Below are 20,287 nucleotides of genomic sequence, written 5' to 3' on the forward strand. Positions count from 1 at the left end.
GCTTTCACAGTACATGACAATTTTGAGGAAAGAAGAGAGTGGGAATGATCACTCACTTAACTACACTTTGCATTTGCAGGACAGTATATTTTTTATAAATCAGTTCAAGTTTCCCTGAATTTAGACTGCATGTTGATATTTAAATACCATTTTGTCCTGTGACTGTTGTTTCTTCCCAATAAGAAACACACAGAAACACACAACATTTTAATTACTGGAAATATTTGCACAGTTAATAGCTAACTGCACTTTGCCTTTGCAGGGCAGTACACCGCTACGAATCAGTCTACATTTCCCAACTCCATACCCTCCCCTCCCGCCGTCTGGCGCTAGTGGCAGAGATTCTTTAAGTATATAGAGATATGCCAATGTAATAGGTTGCTATGGGCACCTAATATGACCAGGTTCCGGTCTGCCTAAAGGGGCGTGTCATAATGCTCCTAGCATTGAATAGAACAGTCCTTAGGTCTGCCTAGGTCTGCCTAAAGGGGGATTCCCCCCCGCCCCCCCTTCCCCCTTGCAATAGTAGAATCCGGAAACAATGGGCCAATGGAACCTCTCTCTCTCTACTCTCTCTGCTAGTGGTGTCCTTCAGCAGAGGCTTACCCAGCTTGGCGTAGATGTGGCTGAGGATGCGAGCCGGCATGAGGCGTATGGGCTGGGCCTCAGCCTGGGTCTCCACGTCAATGCCATGGTCCCTCAGCAGCTCCTGGATACGACTGTTCTCTGCCACCACACTCACTAGCAACACAAGAGGAGAGGAGAGGAGAGGAGAGGAGAGGAGAGGAGAGAAACGAAGAGAACAGAAGAGAAGAGAAGAGAAGAGAAGAGAAGAGAAGAGAAGAGAAGAGAAGAGAAGAGAAGAGAAGAGAAGAGCTTTTACTGTCAATAAAAAAGTATCTAAATTATATGAGGACAATCAGATAATGAATCTGATACAATAACATATTGATGATAAATTGCTTCATTTACTTAAAAAAATGTTCTGGTCTTTTAGACTTTATTAGTGACAGGACAGTTTGAGAGAGAGACAGGAAACGTTTGGAAGAGAGAGCCGGGGAAGGGTCAGTAAAGGACCCGGGCCAGAATCGAACCCCAGGTCGGCCGCGTAGCAGACAAGTGCCCTACCAGTAAGCCATGGCACGGCCGCTTCATTTACATTTTGACCTAATTATGGATCACAGATTAAATGGAATGTGTAAGAAAAGCTTTTTCAGTTTTTGATAGAAACGAATCCAACCCACCTTGTACAACAACATCAGGTTTGAAATGGGTGGAGAATCTCCTGTTGAGAGGATCTATCTCCCCAGGTGCTAGAAAGCCCTTGGACGGAAAAGAAAGCAAAGAACGGATTCACGGTGCTGGCATACAAATGCAGACATGAACAGATGTACTGAAAACTGTACCGCCAGGCACCAGATGCTCATTTTGCCCCCCACCCCCTATTGGAACAATCTTAATGAGACATTGGACACATTACACCAAAGACTTTCTACTTCTCTGGAACGTGTTCTTTTCCAAACACCATAGCTCCCTATTTAGGTTCCCACCAGAATAAACAACCATAATGTTTCAGTTGAGAAGACATTACCTCAGGCAATAGCAGACACGTAATTAAGTAGATGAAGAAGTAGATTCATGATGTGGGTAAAGTAAAAAACTAGTAAGTAAAAAACTAGTTCATGAGATTGCATAGCCATTACAGCAGGTATGCCACTGGACCTAATGAGTACCAAACAAGGGTATGAAGAGTAATTAACCTCTACTTCTATTTCATACACCTCTGGGGTGAATTTCTCAAAACCAAAGTTGCTAACTACAGTAGCTACTTTGCTGTTTTCAATGCATTTTCCCATTGGCAACTACCGAAGTTGCTAACAGGCTAACAACTTCTCTTTTGAGAAACTCACCCCTGGCCAGCAAAGTGTTTCAGGAGATAGGGCAGCCTTACCTCTGCCATTAGAGCCCCCAGGATGTAGAGAGACTGGCCCCACAGGTGAGGCAGCTGGCCTGCGGGAGCTCTGTCCACTGAGTGGGGGTTCCTGTACTCCTCCTCCACCTGAAGTGCATCAACATCAACACCATCAAGTTGGTTATTCTGCTCGACATGTGAGAGACCAGCATAGACTCTTCAATTCAATTCTTAACATAACCTCCCTCCTCTTCCTCCTGTATCTATGGCAAAACAACAGTGTTTTGCCATTAGCTGGTGTTGCCCAAAATATCTGCAGTTTTTTTATGCCTTCTGCTAAATGTCTGCTGCTAAGTGCATATTGTAATACGATGAAACAACGTATTTCAAACATCATATTTAAGCTCTGCCTTTCAACATTTCTTTCTCCCGGACCTCTTTTGGTGACACTGTGTGCTATGAGCATAGAGCAAAGATTAAATGTATAAAATATACAGTACATTATGAATTTCTGATCCTGTCATCGGCGTGGATTATTTCACCTTGTCTGCAGGGACAGCATAGAGCTCTGGCATCAGTCGGATCCCATTCTTGCCCCGGATCAGAACTTCATCCAAAGCCTCTCGGTACTCCTGGACCTGCAGAACATATGCAGTCATTACTGAGACTCAACTAACCAGGGGTGCATTTCTCAAAACCATAGTAGCTAACTACGTAACTATGTTTGCAATGCAATTTCCCATTGGCAACTACGCAAATTGTTAAAGGGGTATGCCACTATTTTGGGGCTTAATACAGTTAAAATCGCTGGCCAGGGTTTATAAAGGTGGTAAAGTGTCTTATTTTTCATGTTAGGCGTTGTCTTGCTTTAAGACAAGTTAAAAGAGGGAGTATGTAGCTAAGCTAGTGAAAGTCAATGGATCACTGTAGCATGTGTGATCCATTGACTCTCACTAGCTTAGATCCTTACTCCCTCCTTAAAACAAGACGACGCCTAACATGAAAAATAAGACACTTTATCACCTTTATAAACCCAGGGCAACGATTTTAACAGTATTCAGCCTCAAAATAGTGGCATACCCCTTTAACTTGCTAACAACTACGCTTTCGAGAAACACACCCCTGGTCAATAGCAGCTACTTGTCCTAAACTGCCCTTTGTACTGAGGGTCCATCTGCTCTTCCATTGTCATTGATGTCTCTGGCAGCAATTTTCCACATCAATCAGCAAACAGATTTTTTCGGAGTGATAACATTTTGGGGGTTGTATTGTGGACGACTGAGTAGATTACATTTGAAACATGTTCTGCATTTTGCTTGTAGTGCATGTAGCCAGGCTTTGCCTTCTGTAGACATGCTTTTAATCGTCAGCAAAGTCTGAAAAACCTGTTGCAATACAACACAGTCAGACCCTGTCTGAATAAAGCAAAAAAAGAACAAAAAACCCTGAAATCTAGTACAAGGCACCGCTTCACCACCAAACCGGGACACACCACCTCCTTGTGGACAAACGTGCACAAAATAATTTTGGCAATGTGCAGCGTGTCCTGCGATGACCCAGCCAGCCCGGCCATTTGAGGTGAAGAGGCTGGGCAGCTCAGCTGTGGTAGCAGCTTTATTGATTTTTATATGGAGATTATAAGGGATTAGAGGGGCTGAGTGATGGATGATGCCTACAGTCTAGTGGCCCAAAGAGGGAAAGAAATTATGTATTAAAAGGAAGGAGGTTCACTCATTCATGAAACAACAAACACAGGTGCTGATCAAGCATGATGTTGAATGATGAATGAACCTCACAGGTGCTAGAAAGGCATCTTGTAGTTTAGAAAGTGGTGGTATTCACACTGTTCCCCTTCAAAAGGCAACATTTTAAACAGCTCTCTTTTTAAAGAAAACACTGTGCATGCCTACCCCTTCTTCTAAAAATACAAAAGATGAGTAGAGATCCTATTGATCTGTGAGGAAATTAAAGTGTCAAGCAGCTTACACATAAATAATTACACATAATGCACATAGTAAGACAAATGGAATTTCACACAAAAACATACATATAAATAATCATTAGGCAGATAAAACATTACCTGCTCGTGGTCCTCGTTGAAGATACCATCCAATATGAGGTAGGTCCAAAACACTGGCCATTCACACTCAATGTTCTCAAACAGCTTCAACTCAGCTGGATCGTAATGGAGGCGAGTGGGGTCCTGGGGTAGGGGTGTAAATCACAGGCTCCATGACAAAGCGATACAATTCTATTATTTTCGATACTTAAGAATGCCCCACGATACGAGACGATTCGATTTTTTTCCCCAATTACTTTTCCACTTCGATTAAGCTATTGGGCAGGGGCCAGCAATACGATTCTTTTCGATACTTAAGAATGCCCCACGATATGATGCGATTCGATTCAATCATCAGAATATATCGCGATATATCGATACATTTCGATATTATTTACATCCCTATCCTATTGGTTTCTTCGCGTCATCATCGTGTACTGTTTGACAACAAAGCATTTTTTGCAACCTTAAAATAATATTTCCAAAATAATTTCAATAGCTCACCAAATTGTAACAGCATGATAGTATGACTATTTACTGCACGGACGCCAGAGTTGGCCCAGACCTGGGGTAGAGGGTGGGGAACCTAGGTCTCTGCAGCCATTTACAGCCCTTTAGGCCATCTTATCTGGCCCCTGTCATACTCATGTTATGCAGTTTCAGATGAAATTACATGTTTTGTTCAGAAATGTTAAAAATAACATGTGCAATACAATTAAGTTAAATTGTCAGGGGACCTAGTTTATGTGGGAAAGTCGCTTTGGATAAAAGTATCTGCCAAGTCTAATGTAATGTATTGTAATGAAAGGCACCTCTGAATTCCCTTTGTAAACTCCCATGGGATATAACCGCACGTTTAAAGGACCGTTTAGTTACTTTAGTTACTATGACTTAGTTCCTTTAGTTATTACTACTTAGTTACTTTACGAGGGAACTCCAAATGCAACCAGAGTAGCACATACCTCCTTTGGCGTCCTGTATCCATCTCTGATGAATCGGCAGCAACCATACCGTCCCTGGGACATAAACACAAAATGGCTATGCTTTTACATCAATTATTCAATTACGAAACTTGAGCTAGGGGCTAATTCAATTACAATGTTTAGCTCTCTCTCTGTGAGAGAAAGAAATGCATGGTTAAATTTTCATTTTATGGTCTCCGGTTTCATGAATTAGGTACAGTTTAACAAACTATGTAAAAGCATCAGTATGCTCTATGCACAGTTAAAACTTCCCCTTAAGGTCTTGGGTTCGTTAATTAGGTACAGTTTAACAAACTATAAAAAAGCATGTATGTATCATTATGTACTTGTTCTGTACAATATATTGTGTACAATGTCAGTACATAATATTACATATCTTAAAATAAAACAGACTAAATTCCCCCATTTTGCAACTGAGCATCCCTTCCCCCTCTCTGTACCTGCAGCTTGGAGATGATCTCAGCCTTGGTGACGTTCACCAGGTCGGCATCCTCCACAGCGAAGGCAGGGAAGGAGATGACCGACAGTAGACCGGCATCGATCTCCTTAGACGTGGAGGCCCTGGGCAGCATGGAGCTCAGGATAGACTGTGGGAATAGCATAGGGTGTGCATTACAACGTGCGACCTTGCCTCCTTCACTTGTGCTTGTGGCCTCGCCCCGCCTCCTGGCCCATCCTCCGTGGAGAAAACGATAAAGTTTCCCAGCTGTCAGCCTAGCCACAACAACTTTTGAGGGACTGTTTTTCATTCACCATCCCAATTGCAAATGAGAAAAAGACTTTACAATTGAGCTTTTACAAGATATTGAAATATAATGCTGTTGTCAGTGATGTCATCATGACATATTACTTCCTGGTACGAGGAAACAAGCACAAGTGGAGGAGGCAAGGTCACATATTGTAACGCACTCAGGGTTTTCATAGAGGGTTAGGATGCATTATGATGGATCTTGTGAACTCTGCCCTACAAAGGCAAAGTGCATTAATTACGCCAACATTAAAAGTTTTCAAAGTTTTGGTATTGGGTTGAAAATTGTAGTGCCAATTTACCATAGCAATATCCCTACAACGGGACACATTTGGACAGTAAGGGATAAGGGAGGTGATAAGATAAGGGAGGTGTTATGAAGAACTTTTTCAGTATAAACTCAATTTTGGAAAAATGTGTAGTTAGAGTACTTTGCCTTTATGAGCAAGATTTAGTTCTGGTGGTTTCAAATAATGTAGAGCCTCTATTATAAGATTGTTGTAATCAAATGGTAAGGACAATATCTTCATCTGTCAGTTAAGACTTTTGGCAGTGTCGTAGCAATGTTGTGTAGTTAGTTATGATATAGCCACATTTTTTTTCAGCAAACAGTGAGTTGTCTCGGCAGCAATTCCATCTCCATGAAAGGGCTACAGCTAAAAAGGCTTATTCCTTTTATAATTTTGGTGCAATAAATTAAAAAGCAATAGCTCACTGTAGGCATGATACCCAGCAATATCATTACACTGTATATATATATATACACGATTGAAGTACTGCATCACTATTAATCAATATAATCCATATGATCTTCTATGAGGACACCAAATCACTGCATGAGCCTTTAAACAGTCTGAAATGTCCTTCTGCCAGAGCCATTTGACTGAGATTAAAACTCTGCAGCATGCCAATCAGATTAACAGTTTCAAAGTAAATGTGTTTAGAGGCAAACACAGCAGGCGTCAGGCGACACAAAAAGTTTTGCGCGCGCACACACACACACACACACACACACACACACACACACACACACACACACACACACACACACACACACACACACACACACACACACACACACACACACACACACACACACACACACACACACACACACAGTGCTGCCTGCCAAAGAACAGGTCATACCTGGCAGTGTTCCACCTCGTCGGGGAGGACATGGATGACTGACTGGGGCCCACCGCGAGCTCCAAACAAGTCCAGCTCGTCAATGGCCTCCAGGGCAGCCTTTAGGATTTTCAAAAGAACAAGTAATCAAAAGTGTATGGGTAACACTTTACAATAACTACCCAAAAAAGCTTTATAAACACTTTATAAATAATGAACTAATTATCAACAAAATGTTTACAAATATGTTTACACAACAGACACAGCACAGTCTTATCGGTCCTGGAAGTTTATCCTAAAAAGACCAGAAGGCATGAAACCACATAAAACTCACACAGTAGAAGTTGATTCCCACCCCACTGTCCTGTCGTGGTTTGGTTCTTACTCATTTACAAACATTTGTAAATGCTTTGTTAAATGTTAATTATAATTAAATGTTAATAAAGTGTTTATTAAGCTTTTTTGGGTAGTTATTGTAAAGTGTTACCAGTTTATGTTTTCCCTTATTACAGATAAGAAGAGTATGTGAACTACAGAATTACAGATTATAATCTATAAAGACAGAATTGCAGATTGTAACCTGTAATAACCGAGAGTCCTTTATAAGTGTTGTTACTAACATTGCATGAACATGGACATTCCTCCAGACCAGCATTGTGCAAATCACATGAAGTTCATCTTGTTAGTTATTCCAGACATAATAGACTACCAAATCCTAGATTAGTGTTACATGCATGAACATGGATAGCCCTCCAGACCAGCCTTGCGGTTAAAAACAACACAAAACCATCATTCAAAGATTAACGATATGCATCTGTCATAAATGTACAATAGACAATATATTGCTAATGTGTTAATCCAGTCAATAGTGAGGATGTGGTCAGAGACGCTTTAGGTAGGAGGAGACGGGACAGTCGCCGCCATCTTGTTGACACCTTCGGGGTGCTATTTCGCGATTAGTGAGACCAGATCTGAGAGTCAATGGGAAAAATGAATGGGGAAACTGAGTATAGGACGGGAGGGAAAACCTTATGGTTGAAACCACCGTAAAAAAACTGATCAATCTAGACTACTTGGTTGTGTCATACAAGTCAAAATAAAACTTTTTAAGCCACTTTTCTCACGTTTTTGCGCAGGCGCAGTAGTTCCATAACGGCACGAGAGCAACGGCTTTTCACAACTGAGCATGCGCAACATTTCGCGTGCGCCGATGCAGCCAGATGATTGGATCACTGGCAACGCAGCTCAGCAGGCACATTGGCTCTTGTTACCAGAAAGGCGGGAAGACGCCATATTTGCGTTACAAATCTTCACCGTTAATTTCTATGGACGCATACACCAGCTGTCATGTCTCCTCCTACCTAAACCGTCTCTGATGTGGTTCCTTTAGTTGATTTGTGTTTGGTGCCTGAGCTGCTATCTCAGTGCTGAAAAATAAAGATCCATCCAAAACATACATTTTAATACCCATTACAGATGACAGACTAAAGGTGGATCTTCTGAATGTGCAGATACAGTAAAGACACCAACATGTGGTTTTATAGTGATTTACGTCCGTCATTAGTGTGTGTTATCCGAGATGCTTTTCCAAGCCCTTGTGTCTGCAAATTGTACACACATTCGTCCTGCCATTAAGCACTTCCATAGCCCATACCTTGGCCATCCCCACAGAACTTCCATTCAGCTCCGCAATGCCTTTGTTGGTCTTATCCCCTCTCTCCCACATGCCATAGTCCTGCAAAACAAAAACCCAGGACCAGGCAGAGTGAGGAACAAACAGGGACTCTCTATCTGCACATGATACAACAGGGCATATGTAATGATTTTGTTTATGAATTATTTAAATTTTGAATGTTTCAAACCCAGGATCAGGCAGAGTAAAAGGCAACGAGGACTCTTCTATGGCATACAGAATCGGTCCGTTTACATGATGTTTTTAATTCCAAATGAATAATTCCGAATTAAATAGTTCCGTCGAATTTATTTGTATCTTTCATTTAAAGTGTTTACATGACGTTTTCAAAGCTAAATTAAGCTTTATTCACAATTGAAGTGAGTTAATTCTGAATTAAATGTCTCATGTAAACGTAGCCAATGTCATGATGGATTCAAACGCAGCTTTATTTATTACTCACAGCAACTTTGTAGGCCGCCTCAATGTAGAACACCAGGTTTTGGATGAAGGCCACTTCATCCAGATTTGCAATTATGTGAAGGCCTGGAGGGGATGCATAAGAAAATGTTTGCCATTGTCAATTGCCATTTGCAATTGTTGTCATTGTCATAACCACTTAATATTACAAAAAAGTCATAATTCACAAAATGTCATTGTATGTGACCTGAAATTACCCCTGCTGACTATTCCTCAATCTAGTTCACCACACCCCACTTACTCATTGAGACAAAAGTTCAAAAGTTTGCCAAGGGTGTCTTTCAAGTACGGCACACAGTACCATAAATGCAGAGTGAACCTAATGGCAACCTCCTTCAATGTAACTGCCTCTGATGGGCTCAAACGCACCAGTGTCCTGAGCTGTCCTCCCTGAAGTACAGTATAAGGTGAACTCTGTGCCAATGTCTCTTAAGACCTCTGATCGGTTCAAATGCAGAAACACTGCCATTTAATGAAAATGCCCTTTAAAAACACTGGTGGGTTCCAATACACAATGTTGCCACTGAATGACAATATCCTTTAAAAACACAGTTAGGTTCAAATACTTCAATGTGTTACCTTAACCCACCAAGACCTGAAATGTCTAATGAAACAGGCCTATGTCTTATGCATTTTTTCGATACATTTTAGTGGCCAAGAAACCAGTGGTTGGTGCAAAAAAGGAGAAGAAAATACTTATTCACTTTACCAGACTCAAAGGTTGTAAGCCGCAAGAACTCTCCCGGTTTTAGTGGTAGAATAACAGTAATGCTTTCCAGGTTCAATGGGTGAATAAAAGACGTACTGAATGCCAGTGACTGACCTGATGCCGTCATCTGTGCCAGGTAGAGCAGGTAGAGGGAGGTGGCGTCCACCTGGAGGTGCCCCCACTTGTCGTCTGCGACCACCGTGCCACAGGTGCCCGTGTCGTACTTGGCGTGCAGACACTCCTTGGTGCTGGGGTGGCGCTTGAAATTCTCCACCTTGTCCACCTGCGGAATCATCATGCCACCGACATACTCAGCAACAGTGATGGGTGACCTAGATTCATGAGTTACAATCTGAATGGCCTGTTATTACTTCTTCATAAAGGTTGGAGCAGGCTTCACCAAACAAGTTTTTCGTCTTTTAAGAGTGCTGACTAAAATATTGTAAAACTGAAAAATGAGAAAAGGTCGCACCATGCATAGGTTTCTTTATTATTACACAGACGCGTTTCGGCGTTCTGCCTTCCTCAGTGTGCCAACAACACTGTGTGCACACTGAGGAAGGCAGAACGCCTAAACGCGCCTTTTCTCATTGACCTTTTCTCATTTTTCTGTTTTTACTTGTGCAATTAAACCAGGTGACCATTTGACCGGGCAATCACCTCGTTGAATTGAAGAGGTAAAACCTGGTAATTTGGAATATGTGGCACTGGACTGTATCTAATGAATCTACCGTAGGTTGCTCATCACTTCTCAGCAAGCACAACATGGCCATGTGGGGCAAGCACACATGTGCATTCACTACTATGTTTCCCCCAGGAGATTAACCAAAGAGTAAGTAAGAGTAGTGACTGTTTGGACAACGTGGGTGTAGGGAAGTTGCACGGTCCATGGGTGTTGGCATAACGGACAGAGGAATTCAGAAATTCTGGCGAGTCATACCTGTCTCATCATACATTGTAGCAGACCTTGCATCAGCTTCACCACACTCTGCAGACAACAATGTGAACAGATGTAAGTGCATCACTTCACAACTTATTATTTAAAAATCTTAATATGCATCACATTACAAGCTAAAAGTATTTAGTGTTTAGGATGCACACAAATCTGATCAAAAGAAGAAGAACAAAAAGGAAGAGAAATCTGCAAACTGTTGCTGGTCAATACATCGCTAAGCTGTACCTGTTCAAGTTCATAGGCCTTGGCCTTGTCTTCGTCGCGGTCAGCATTTTTCCGGTAGGCCATGCCGAGCCCCCACACCGCCAAGATACTGTACACATTGTCTCTGACCCAGGCATCCTTCAGCTGGGCGCTGGCTGGCAGAAGGCCTGTCACTGGATTCTGGTAGGAGCCGCAAGCAAATGAAAAACATGGTCATTTCTTGGGCATTGGTGGAGGCCCCAACCTAAAGTTAGTTCATGCAAACGGCTTGGTACTTAAAGGGGTCGTGATATTTACAGAAAGCATCTGTCACTGTGGTTCTCCAGTGGCTGGTCTGCTGAAGTGCTGAAGATAATACACATTTTTCCCACCACTGTCTATTTAAAGATGACCTTTGGTCATGTGTTGTTTATCTGAAGGGAGCCTCAGCATGGACAACTTTAGCCTTCTCTTGGAACTCCTTCTATAGACTTAACCAGTAATGTTTGGTTGAATAGCGGTCTACATGAGAAACTGAGAAGAAAGTTGAGATTGTGCCCACCTGATGACACAAAATCGTCTCCTGCACGAGCCTTGCAAATCCATCCAATCTGACGCCTGAGTTACTCCGGCTCCGCATTGTAACGGCCGATGTGAGAGCTCTGAAAACAATCGTGTCACATTGTAGCAACACTGGTCAGTAGATGAAGCGGCTACAATGTTGCAGACAATTCTATCAGACTACTGCCGCCGCAAGACATACATTACGCGCGTAACCACTTGTCAAAAACAAACTGCAGCGATGAGATGCAACTATTCGAAGCGCTTGACCCACTCACAAGGACAGCATAGGTTACTTCAGTGAAGTATCTATTCAATAGCAGCCAACTCAGTAACGTGATAACTAATTCAGATCTTACCGTTCCCATACCCGTTGCTTCACACAAACAACTCAGCGTAGCCCCTACAGTAGGCTACTGAGCATCTGCAATCATCCTCGATGCTTGTTGCGACACAGCAGCTCAGTGGAATGACAGTACAAACCGGAAGTTTCGTACACTGGACAATTTTTTTTTTTGGCAAAAAAATGCCATTCCCAAAAACGCCTTTTCCCCCCCCTCGGGAAATGATTTGCAGCTGACCAAATGTTCACGCTAGTATTGGATTGGTATTGCTTCTCCCTTTCATTGACCATGAAATTCCTTAATAAATATCATGAACATGGTTAGACACCATGTTCTTTAGACCAATAACCTATCTCCGCGATGTGACGCTAAGCCAATGACATGGCTCCCTCAATCAGGTTTGTAGCGGAAAATGAAAAAAAAAGGATGAGCCACGACCATATCAACTCTCCTTACTCCACCTTGGAAGTGTAGCCTAGATGTAGCGATTCAGACACTCTCCTCAACACATGCGCTCTAAAAATTGACATTTTCAGAGGAAAAGGTAAGCTATCTTCACATCACAACATTTCAAGGCATCACTTATTTACATCGAAAGCTAGGAAGCTGCTATCAGCTATTCTTTGTTTGAAGACATCTATCTTTCTCGAAGCCTATCTGGTAATGATGTTTACATATTTCTCAACAAACTTTGAAAACGTCGACATCTTGAAGTGAAGGTGAATCTGTATTGTCGTTTCCCAAATTCCGAGTCTAAATAAACACAGACTGAACGAATTGGTTGGATTTCTCGTTCCATTGCCACGACGCTGCGCCCAGGAGCGCAGAGTGTGCGATTAGTTACTCTCATCAATACTTTGTTGAAATTCAAGTGTTGTCTCAGAGCTGAAAGGGCCCAATGTTTCGCTACAAGATGTATTTGTCCTTTGGTTCACTATGTGTAAAAGCCTTTTTTACCATATGCCTATGTCGGCCTGACCCTCCCTGCACCGTTAACCCCATCCCATGTGTGTCTTTCAGATGCACTTCATGCTGCTGTTCAGCCGTCAGGGCAAGCTGCGGCTCCAGAAGTGGTATGTGGCTGTGGCCGATACCCAAAAGAAGAAGATTGCACGCGAGGTCATTCAGATGGTGTTGGCTCGCAAACCCAAGATGTGCAGTTTCTTGGAGTGGAGAGATCTCAAAATTGTCTACAAAAGGTTATTATTTTATGTGGCATGATGCATTCCGTTAATAAAGTATGGGACATTTAATATGAATAGGCCTACATGAACAACGGTTTACCAGAATACTTCAATGTACTCACTAGTAATATCATGTTATTGTTATAGTATAAATTTTTAAGTATTTTTTCTATGTACAAGAACACTGTTTTGCATTGTATTTTGTACTGGGCTGTTATTTGTGAATTGTACTGCTGGGTGTTCTCTGACAGAGCAACTGGAAGGTCTACTCATCCCATTGTAAGGTATCACAACAACTAAAGCTTTGACCTTGTCCTCCACAGATATGCAAGTTTGTATTTTTGCTGTGCCGTTGAGGACCAGGACAACGAGCTTATCACCCTCGAAATCATTCATCGCTATGTGGAGCTGCTAGACAAATATTTTGGCAGCGTATGTATCCGCCTTGTGTGCTTACATTACACTGACTGAAAACCACACATCTCAATTGTTTATTTTTGGGTGTGGCTCACAGCCTGAGTTGTCTTCTTGTGTTAGGTTTGCGAATTGGACATCATCTTCAACTTTGAAAAGGCCTACTACATCCTGGACGAGTTTATACTGGGTGGCGAAGCACAGGAAACCTCGAAGAAAAATGTGCTCAAGGCCATCGAGCAGGCCGACATGCTTCAAGAGGTAACTGGGTCTCAAAATGCCAGGGCTTTTCAAAAAAGGGAGCATGTTCAAAGTTGCCAACAGTACATCCATAACAAGAGCCAACTATTATGTACCCCAGTGGATGGACTACATAAAAACAGACGCGTTCAATCGATTACCAAATACACTGCAGTATGGTTTGCTCATTTAGTAGTATCGCACTAGTATTGAGTATTTCTTTTATTTTTGTTTAATTTGTATTTTGATCATTACATCTCTGTTGGTACAACTTTGTTTGAATTTTGTACCTGTAAGTGCATGGCTAAGGTACTGAAGATGTTGTTGTTATTGTTCTTGTCTATTTAGGAAGCAGAGGCACCACGCAGTGTTCTGGAGGAGATTGGACTGACATAAACCACAACTCGTCCCCAAAAACCATCTGACAGATTCACTCAGTCAACATACAGTATTTTAAGTGTTTTCATCTTGGTTAAAAAAAAAAAAAAACACTACTGCCAGTTTGGCATGTGAGCTGCATATCTGCAGTATTTTTCTTTCTTTCAGATGTTACGTGCAGGGAATATTTACCAAACACATACACCATTGGCCCTCGGCATATGTAGTGCTTTATCTACGCGACTTAAACTGACTGGACACCCATCCACTGCCTTAAAGATACACAATATGTCAGTTTTATACACACATACATACACAGCAGTTGTTTTCTTTTTCATATCTAATGCCCTTGTCAATGTGGAGTCTCCAAAGAAGGGTTTGTCAGCCATTCAAGGCCAGTACAAAATGTAACTCAATAAGACCAGCTAATGTCAGCATTTGAACTATTCTGGGTCTATGATAATCTGTAGCGTGACCGTAAACACTGTTACATTAGATTTTTGCATTGTGTTATTTCACTTCAGTGTTTTCGTTGTTAATATTGTGGCTTTATGTTTACAAAGATTACGACAAACATTCCTTTCTAACGTTTTTGTCTGGATTTTAACAATGTAACCTCAGTATTACTAAAGTATAAATCATCTGTCATACTGTAATTGACATTTCAGTGTTAATGACTTGAGTTGATGTATTTAAAAAAAAGTTTGAAGTGGATTATTTTCGATTTCTAAATGTACACAGACTGGAGCAAATTGTTACATAATTGCTTATCACTGTTGATCCCCAGAAACCCTCCCTTATCAATGATCATGATCAAGATACCAATAAATAAAATACAGGTGTACAATTAAAATTCAAGCCACTAGTAATCAATTTTAAATATTTAATGAAAAAGAAGCACATCTATTAAACACAAATCCACAGTGCTTGCTATGTGCTAAGCATTTGGCACATAGGACATTTCAGACAATTTGCAACTGTTTCATGAAGGGGGGAAGAAACAATGTTTCAATTTTCATGTCCTTCAGAAACTTCCTCTTCTAAAAGTTTCTCCTGAATATCAGGGACTACAGGTACTGTTTGCACATCAGTCTCGCCAAGAGCCTCCATTGAAGCATTGTTTTCCTTCAGGATAGAAGACTCATTTGCATTTTCTGCATCTATTGGAGAAGCAGGGCACATATATGAGTCTTCATGTGGTGACCGATGGAGATAATCATCACCTACATCATCTTGCACTGAAGTTGGTTGAACTTGATCATCATTCTTGTCCTCTTGCACTGACATTGATTGGTCATCGTTCTTGTCCTTTTCGTCCTCAGTGTCTTTGCCAGATTCAGCAGATGAAGAATCTGGCGATTTACTACTTTTTCGCTTGTGCTTCTTCTTGCTCTTCTTTTTGCTTTTCTTTGAGTGTTTGTGGCGCCGAGGGGTATCCGCTGTGTCTTCTTTGGCGTTTTTATCTTTCTTACGGCTCTTCTTCGCCGGTTCCTCTTCGTTTTTGGACTCAGATCTGGGTGTTCTAAGCGGAGACCCCTCTCTCGATCTCCGACCGCCGTTCCGTTCCCTGCTTCTGGACCGTTGTCTTTCCCTACTTCTGCTTCTGCTGCTTCTCCTGGATCGTTGACTCTGTACACTGCCTCTCCGGTAGGCATCGCGGAATGATCTCTTGCTCTCTCTGCTCCCACTCCGACTCCTCCGTCCTCGTGTTCTACTCTCGCGGCTGCCACTCCGACTTCGCCGCCCCCTTACCCTGCTCTCTCTGCTGCGACTGCGACTCCTCCTTTCCCGACTCTTGCTGCGCCTGTCTCGGTCTCGGCTGCGGCTTCGCCTGATGGAGCGTCTCCACGACGGGCGCCGGTCCGGGCTGTGGTGGTGGCTCCTCTGGGACCAGGAGCGCTCGGAGAAGCGGCCCGTGAAGCTGCCGTCCCGGTCCGGGGACAGGTGCAGGTCCTGGTCGGCCTTGATGAACTCTCTCGTGGGGTTCCGGAAGACGTGCAGGAAATTGCAGTGTTTCCCCTTGGGACACCTCTGGCGATCAAACAGACCTGGAACGAGGAATTTTAGATATTTATTATTTACAGCTGAATACAACAATGCAGTTTTTCATCAACCTTACCAATGGTTTTGATGCCTTTGTTTAGATAGGACAGAGATGATAGAGGACAGGGAAGTGGTGGGCGAGACTGGGGAAGGACCAGGACATCAAAGTTCAAAATTCTTTATTTGCCATTTGTGCATATAGTAGTAGTCCAAGCACATATGAACTCTTGTGCAGGCCCTCTTAGTCAATAAATACATATAATTAAATAGAAAAAGACAAAATACATTAAAAAGTGATAATTTTATATATATATATATATATATAATCAAAAGAATAGACATGCAGACATGCATTAGGCAGCTGCAGGGTGAAGTGTTGGCCTCGAGAAAGGAGTCTCACTGAAGCACAGTCAGTGCCCTGCTCTAAAATGTAGTGAAATGCATACCACATATTGCAGTCTTCCATCTGGTTACCGGGCAGAACTCGCATTGCAGCTGTCGTCCAGCATACCATCGGCCATTGAACGTCACAAAGGCTTTGCCACATTCCTCTTCCCTGCAAGCACATGTACATTAGGACAGGTGGATTATATCACTGGTAAGAGCTCCTCATCAATCCAGGTCATGGTAGTTAAAAGTGCCAAGTTGTAGAGACAGTGGGCTTTTTTGGAAGGCTTGAAGAACTGAAGAAGCCTCTTTGAATGAAATGTGAAAGATCTCCAAGATCCAGCTGCTCTTACAAGCAGATGTACTTGTGAAATGCATTGCTGTAACAGGGACTTTTTCTTTACTTACGTGGCATACTGAACATAAACATTTCCTCTGAGATGAGGCTCAAAGTTGCAGCTGACCTAAAAAAAAATAATTCATTTGTTCAGCATGTAATATTCCAGGTTGTCCAGTAGCTACTTGTTGGTTGTAGGTCATTGTGGACACAACAAGATGTAAGTTCTGCTACAACCATTTTGTGCAAGATATTTCCATGTACCTTAAACTGCACAACTGTTCCAACGTTCTTGAACTCAGGGAGGGCATCTTCATAGAAGTCCCTGAACTGCTGGTACACCTCCTCCTCACTGAACTCCAGGTTGGCGTCCGTATCAAAGTCGTCACGTCTGCACTGCTCCATGCCATAGTGGACAAACATCCCCTTGACCAACAGGGTGGTGCTGGAGGCAGGGTGCTCGTGCTTCCTGGAACACCTACGAGGAACCAAATGTAAAGAAATATTGAGGTATTTCATTTGAAGGCAGAATTTCCATCACAAAAAAATCATTTAGAGTCTATGGTCAAAAGTTTATCTTTAAACGTCCTCGTACCTATCCCCAAATCGGCAGGCTCCGGTTTTGAGGAAGAAGGGGCAGTTGGCTCGGTCCTTCTCCGTGCCAAAGTCTCCATGTGCTGGAGCCTCTGGGTTCCTCCATGAGCCTACCTTCTCCAGCTGTGGACACAGATAATACAATAGAATAGAAAGCCTTTGTTGTTATACAGAGAAGATTCCAATTGGTTCCATAAGCGTGTACACAGCACAGTATATAAAAATAATGCGTTGTGAAAACTACTATACATCTTCAATACAAAGACACACCATATAATCTCATTTGTAGCTCACACAGGTCAATGGAAAAAAATAATTCACCCATCCTGCCACACACACACAGCACAACATTGTGTTAATGTGTATGTGTACTCACTGACTCCTACCTCATTTTCAGCTTGGTCCAGCATTTTCTGAGCAGCATCCTAAAGTGGCGTAAACACATAGTGGGGTGGATAAAACAACACCAACAGCAACCTATGGAGGATCTGTTAACACTCGTTAAGTACATGTAGCAAATCAAGACAGGGCAGACGGCTGATAAAGACAAGTGAACTGAAAACATTTTCAAAATGGCAGAACTCAAGCTGTTGTTCTGTATTGTATGGCCTCGTTTACATGAGACATTTAATTCCGAATTAACTCAATTTATTTCTGAATAAAGCTTAATTCCGCTTTGAAAACGTCATATAAACACCTCACAATTCGGAATTAAATGAAAGTTCAATGTAAACTCAACGGAACTACTTAATTCGGAATTATTAATTCGGAATTGAAAATGTCAAGTATACATGGCGCATGTGTATAAAACATCATCATTCTACAACAAAAGATACATTCTCCTCCTCTTGAAGCGGGTGGTAGTTGGTCTGTCACTCAACATGTGCATCTTTGGTCAAGGAAAACATACAGAAAGACTTCTGGCAGCAACAAATATGACTCATCAAAATAGATTTCTAAAACATTTAGCTAAATTCATTAGTTCATCCCCCATACTCTACAAGCAGTGAGGTTGTTTTCAGCTGATCGTTTCTGCACTGGCATTGAGAGGATATCTTTTCTCTTTTATCCGCCCAGTGCAAGAGTCACCTCTCTGTCTCTCCTCTCCTGCTGCTTCAGATCACTCGATTCTCTCTCTTTCCGTTGCTCTTCCTCCCATTCTTCTTTTATTCTTCTCTGAAATTGAAGGAAAAAATAAAGAAAGACAGACAGACAGACAGACAGACAGACAGAAAGAGAGAGAGAGAGAGAGAGAGAGAGAGAGAGAGAGAGAGAGATTGTCAACATCAGTCTCTCCAAGCAGAATGACACCAGGTACATCAGTTTGAAAAGGCCACATTTGAAATGTCATGTTTGATGGCTTTCTGTACAGAAGTAGCTTTAGATTCACCTCCTCTTCTTCTTTCTTCCGTTTCGCAGCGTCCTCTCTTTCCTTCTTTATCCTGTACTCCTCCTGGGCGGCTCGCTCTCTTTCAAGCCACAGCTCATGTAGTCTTTGCCTAGTGGTGTGCATAACCAACATCAATCACTAGTTTGACAATAGGCCATCCCAACGCCGATAGCATAGATTTTGTGTCAAGCAAAAACGTTCCAAATACTGTGACTTACCAATTTTTACCCAGCCCAGATATAGAATAGATGATATCTAACCTCTGATCCTCTGCCTCGTCCTCCACCTCTTCCTCTCCATCTCCCAACACGTCTCCATCCTCTTGACAGTCTGTTTGTTCTGCAGGGGAAAAGGATGATGGGCTCAGGCCTACTTAGAGGGAAGTGTACCTATGTTCCCCGGGTCCTATGTTCCCCGGGTCTTATGTTCCCCTGTCTTTGTTAGGGACCGGGGAACTTAGGACCCTTTTTCTAAAAAAAGGGTTCTATGTTCCCCGCATTGTGTGTTTCCGAGTTTTCAAATTGTGCCCTTCCCAAAACCATCCATAAACCTAACCTGTCAGTAACGCAATTTTTCTGAGTTTTAAATGTGTGCCCTTACTCTATCTATACCTAAACCTAACCTGTCAGAGGTGTAACAACAACCTGTGCTTTGCCATGCGGCAGCAGTCTACTTGGAAGCATGGGGATTGGGGAACATAGAACCCTTTTTTGAGAAAAGGATCCTAAGTTCCCCGCATTGTATGTTTACAAGTTTTCAAATTGTGCCCTTCCCAAAACCATCCCTAAACCTAACCTGTCAGTAATGCAATGTTTCTGAGTTTTAAATGTGTGCCCTTACCCTAACTATCCCTAAACCTAACCTGTCACAGTTGCAAAAGCAACCTACACTTTGCCATGTGGCTGCAGTCTACTTTGAAGCAGTTGGGAACACCTTTATTTGAAAAAAGGGTCCTATGTTCCCCGGTAGAGGAGAACATATGACCCGGGGAACATAGGAATGGCCCCACTTAGAGTAACACCATTTTTGCATGAGAAGGAGTATATGGGAGGGGGGGATCTGTCAAACAGATCCTTCGTCCTTACCCGAATCCCTTATTTTAGCAAGTGCCTGACGCTTTTTCTTCCTTCGTTCTCTTCTCTGTGCAGCACGTCGTTGCTTTTGGCTAGAAAGACAAATGACAGCTCTGCAAGTTATAATCAAGCATCGTGTTTACAATAGAGTGGCAGAACAAGACAGACACAAACAATACACATAAGCAAACGATGAGTTGCACTTATAGGAGCACAGAAACAGCCATACATCAACTAGAAAACGGGCACATGTAGCAAGATAGTGTAAACAAGCTTTTGATGTACCTCAACGACGGAGTTGTTTTCGGCGGTGTGAGCGCTGCCATTTTAGCATCCAGTGTGCACGGGGTCAAAGTTGAACGATGCCACCATCCCTTTTCTGTTTTGGAAAATACCGGTATCTTCTGTTACCTCATCAGAAGTGCTGTCCTCAAAGTGAACTGCACATGCACGTTAACTAGAGCGCACCCTGCATAAGTTATAAACTAAAAGCAAATGGGTTTGTTCAATTTTAAT

The 20,287-nt window shown here is 42.3% G+C and overlaps 3 protein-coding genes across 5 annotated transcripts in view; 1 reads left to right on the top strand and 2 right to left on the bottom strand.

Annotated features, from left to right (window-relative positions):
- phka2 (phosphorylase kinase, alpha 2 (liver)) overlaps nucleotides 1-11,874 on the bottom strand; it is a 35,018-nt gene extending 23,144 nt beyond the window's left edge. The window contains exons 1-15 of the mRNA XM_063212198.1: nucleotides 11,747-11,874; nucleotides 11,389-11,488; nucleotides 10,869-11,027; nucleotides 10,629-10,676; nucleotides 9,803-9,971; nucleotides 8,963-9,045; nucleotides 8,482-8,562; nucleotides 6,849-6,947; nucleotides 5,395-5,541; nucleotides 4,934-4,987; nucleotides 3,993-4,115; nucleotides 2,455-2,550; nucleotides 1,952-2,059; nucleotides 1,245-1,323; nucleotides 607-741 (exon numbers count right to left, since the gene is read on the bottom strand). Of these exons, the coding sequence (XP_063068268.1) occupies nucleotides 607-741; nucleotides 1,245-1,323; nucleotides 1,952-2,059; nucleotides 2,455-2,550; nucleotides 3,993-4,115; nucleotides 4,934-4,987; nucleotides 5,395-5,541; nucleotides 6,849-6,947; nucleotides 8,482-8,562; nucleotides 8,963-9,045; nucleotides 9,803-9,971; nucleotides 10,629-10,676; nucleotides 10,869-11,027; nucleotides 11,389-11,466 (1,459 nt within the window). The 5' untranslated portion in view covers nucleotides 11,467-11,488; nucleotides 11,747-11,874. The remainder of the gene's footprint in view (nucleotides 1-606; nucleotides 742-1,244; nucleotides 1,324-1,951; nucleotides 2,060-2,454; nucleotides 2,551-3,992; nucleotides 4,116-4,933; nucleotides 4,988-5,394; nucleotides 5,542-6,848; nucleotides 6,948-8,481; nucleotides 8,563-8,962; nucleotides 9,046-9,802; nucleotides 9,972-10,628; nucleotides 10,677-10,868; nucleotides 11,028-11,388; nucleotides 11,489-11,746) is intronic.
- Nucleotides 11,875-12,057: 183 nt separating this feature from the next.
- Nucleotides 12,058-14,607, top strand: ap1s2 (adaptor related protein complex 1 subunit sigma 2). Its single transcript, XM_063212197.1, has 5 exons — nucleotides 12,058-12,275; nucleotides 12,752-12,930; nucleotides 13,239-13,347; nucleotides 13,453-13,590; nucleotides 13,918-14,607. Exons 2-5 carry the CDS (start codon nucleotides 12,752-12,754, stop codon nucleotides 13,963-13,965), a joined length of 474 nt encoding a protein of 157 aa, XP_063068267.1. The 5' UTR covers nucleotides 12,058-12,275; the 3' UTR covers nucleotides 13,966-14,607.
- Nucleotides 14,608-14,816: 209 nt separating this feature from the next.
- On the bottom strand, nucleotides 14,817-20,268 carry zrsr2 (zinc finger (CCCH type), RNA-binding motif and serine/arginine rich 2). 3 transcript variants are annotated; one of them, XM_063212191.1, is made up of 11 exons: nucleotides 20,057-20,268; nucleotides 19,784-19,863; nucleotides 18,959-19,037; nucleotides 18,699-18,807; nucleotides 18,398-18,484; nucleotides 17,695-17,733; nucleotides 17,310-17,431; nucleotides 16,979-17,192; nucleotides 16,786-16,841; nucleotides 16,437-16,546; nucleotides 14,817-15,995 (listed from the first exon to the last, which is right to left on the bottom strand). In XM_063212191.1, the coding sequence occupies exons 1-11, from the start codon at nucleotides 20,095-20,097 to the stop codon at nucleotides 14,956-14,958; spliced, it is 1,977 nt and encodes a 658-aa protein (XP_063068261.1). In that variant the 5' UTR covers nucleotides 20,098-20,268; the 3' UTR covers nucleotides 14,817-14,955. The 3 variants fall into 3 exon arrangements, with proteins under 3 accessions (XP_063068261.1, XP_063068258.1, XP_063068260.1); XM_063212188.1 differs by having other exon boundaries at nucleotides 18,917-19,037; XM_063212190.1 differs by having other exon boundaries at nucleotides 19,784-19,884.
- Nucleotides 20,269-20,287: the final 19 nt, after the last annotated feature.

This window comes from Engraulis encrasicolus, chromosome 12 (genome assembly GCF_034702125.1).
Source record: "Engraulis encrasicolus isolate BLACKSEA-1 chromosome 12, IST_EnEncr_1.0, whole genome shotgun sequence".
Classification (NCBI taxonomy): Eukaryota; Metazoa; Chordata; class Actinopteri; order Clupeiformes; family Engraulidae; genus Engraulis; species Engraulis encrasicolus.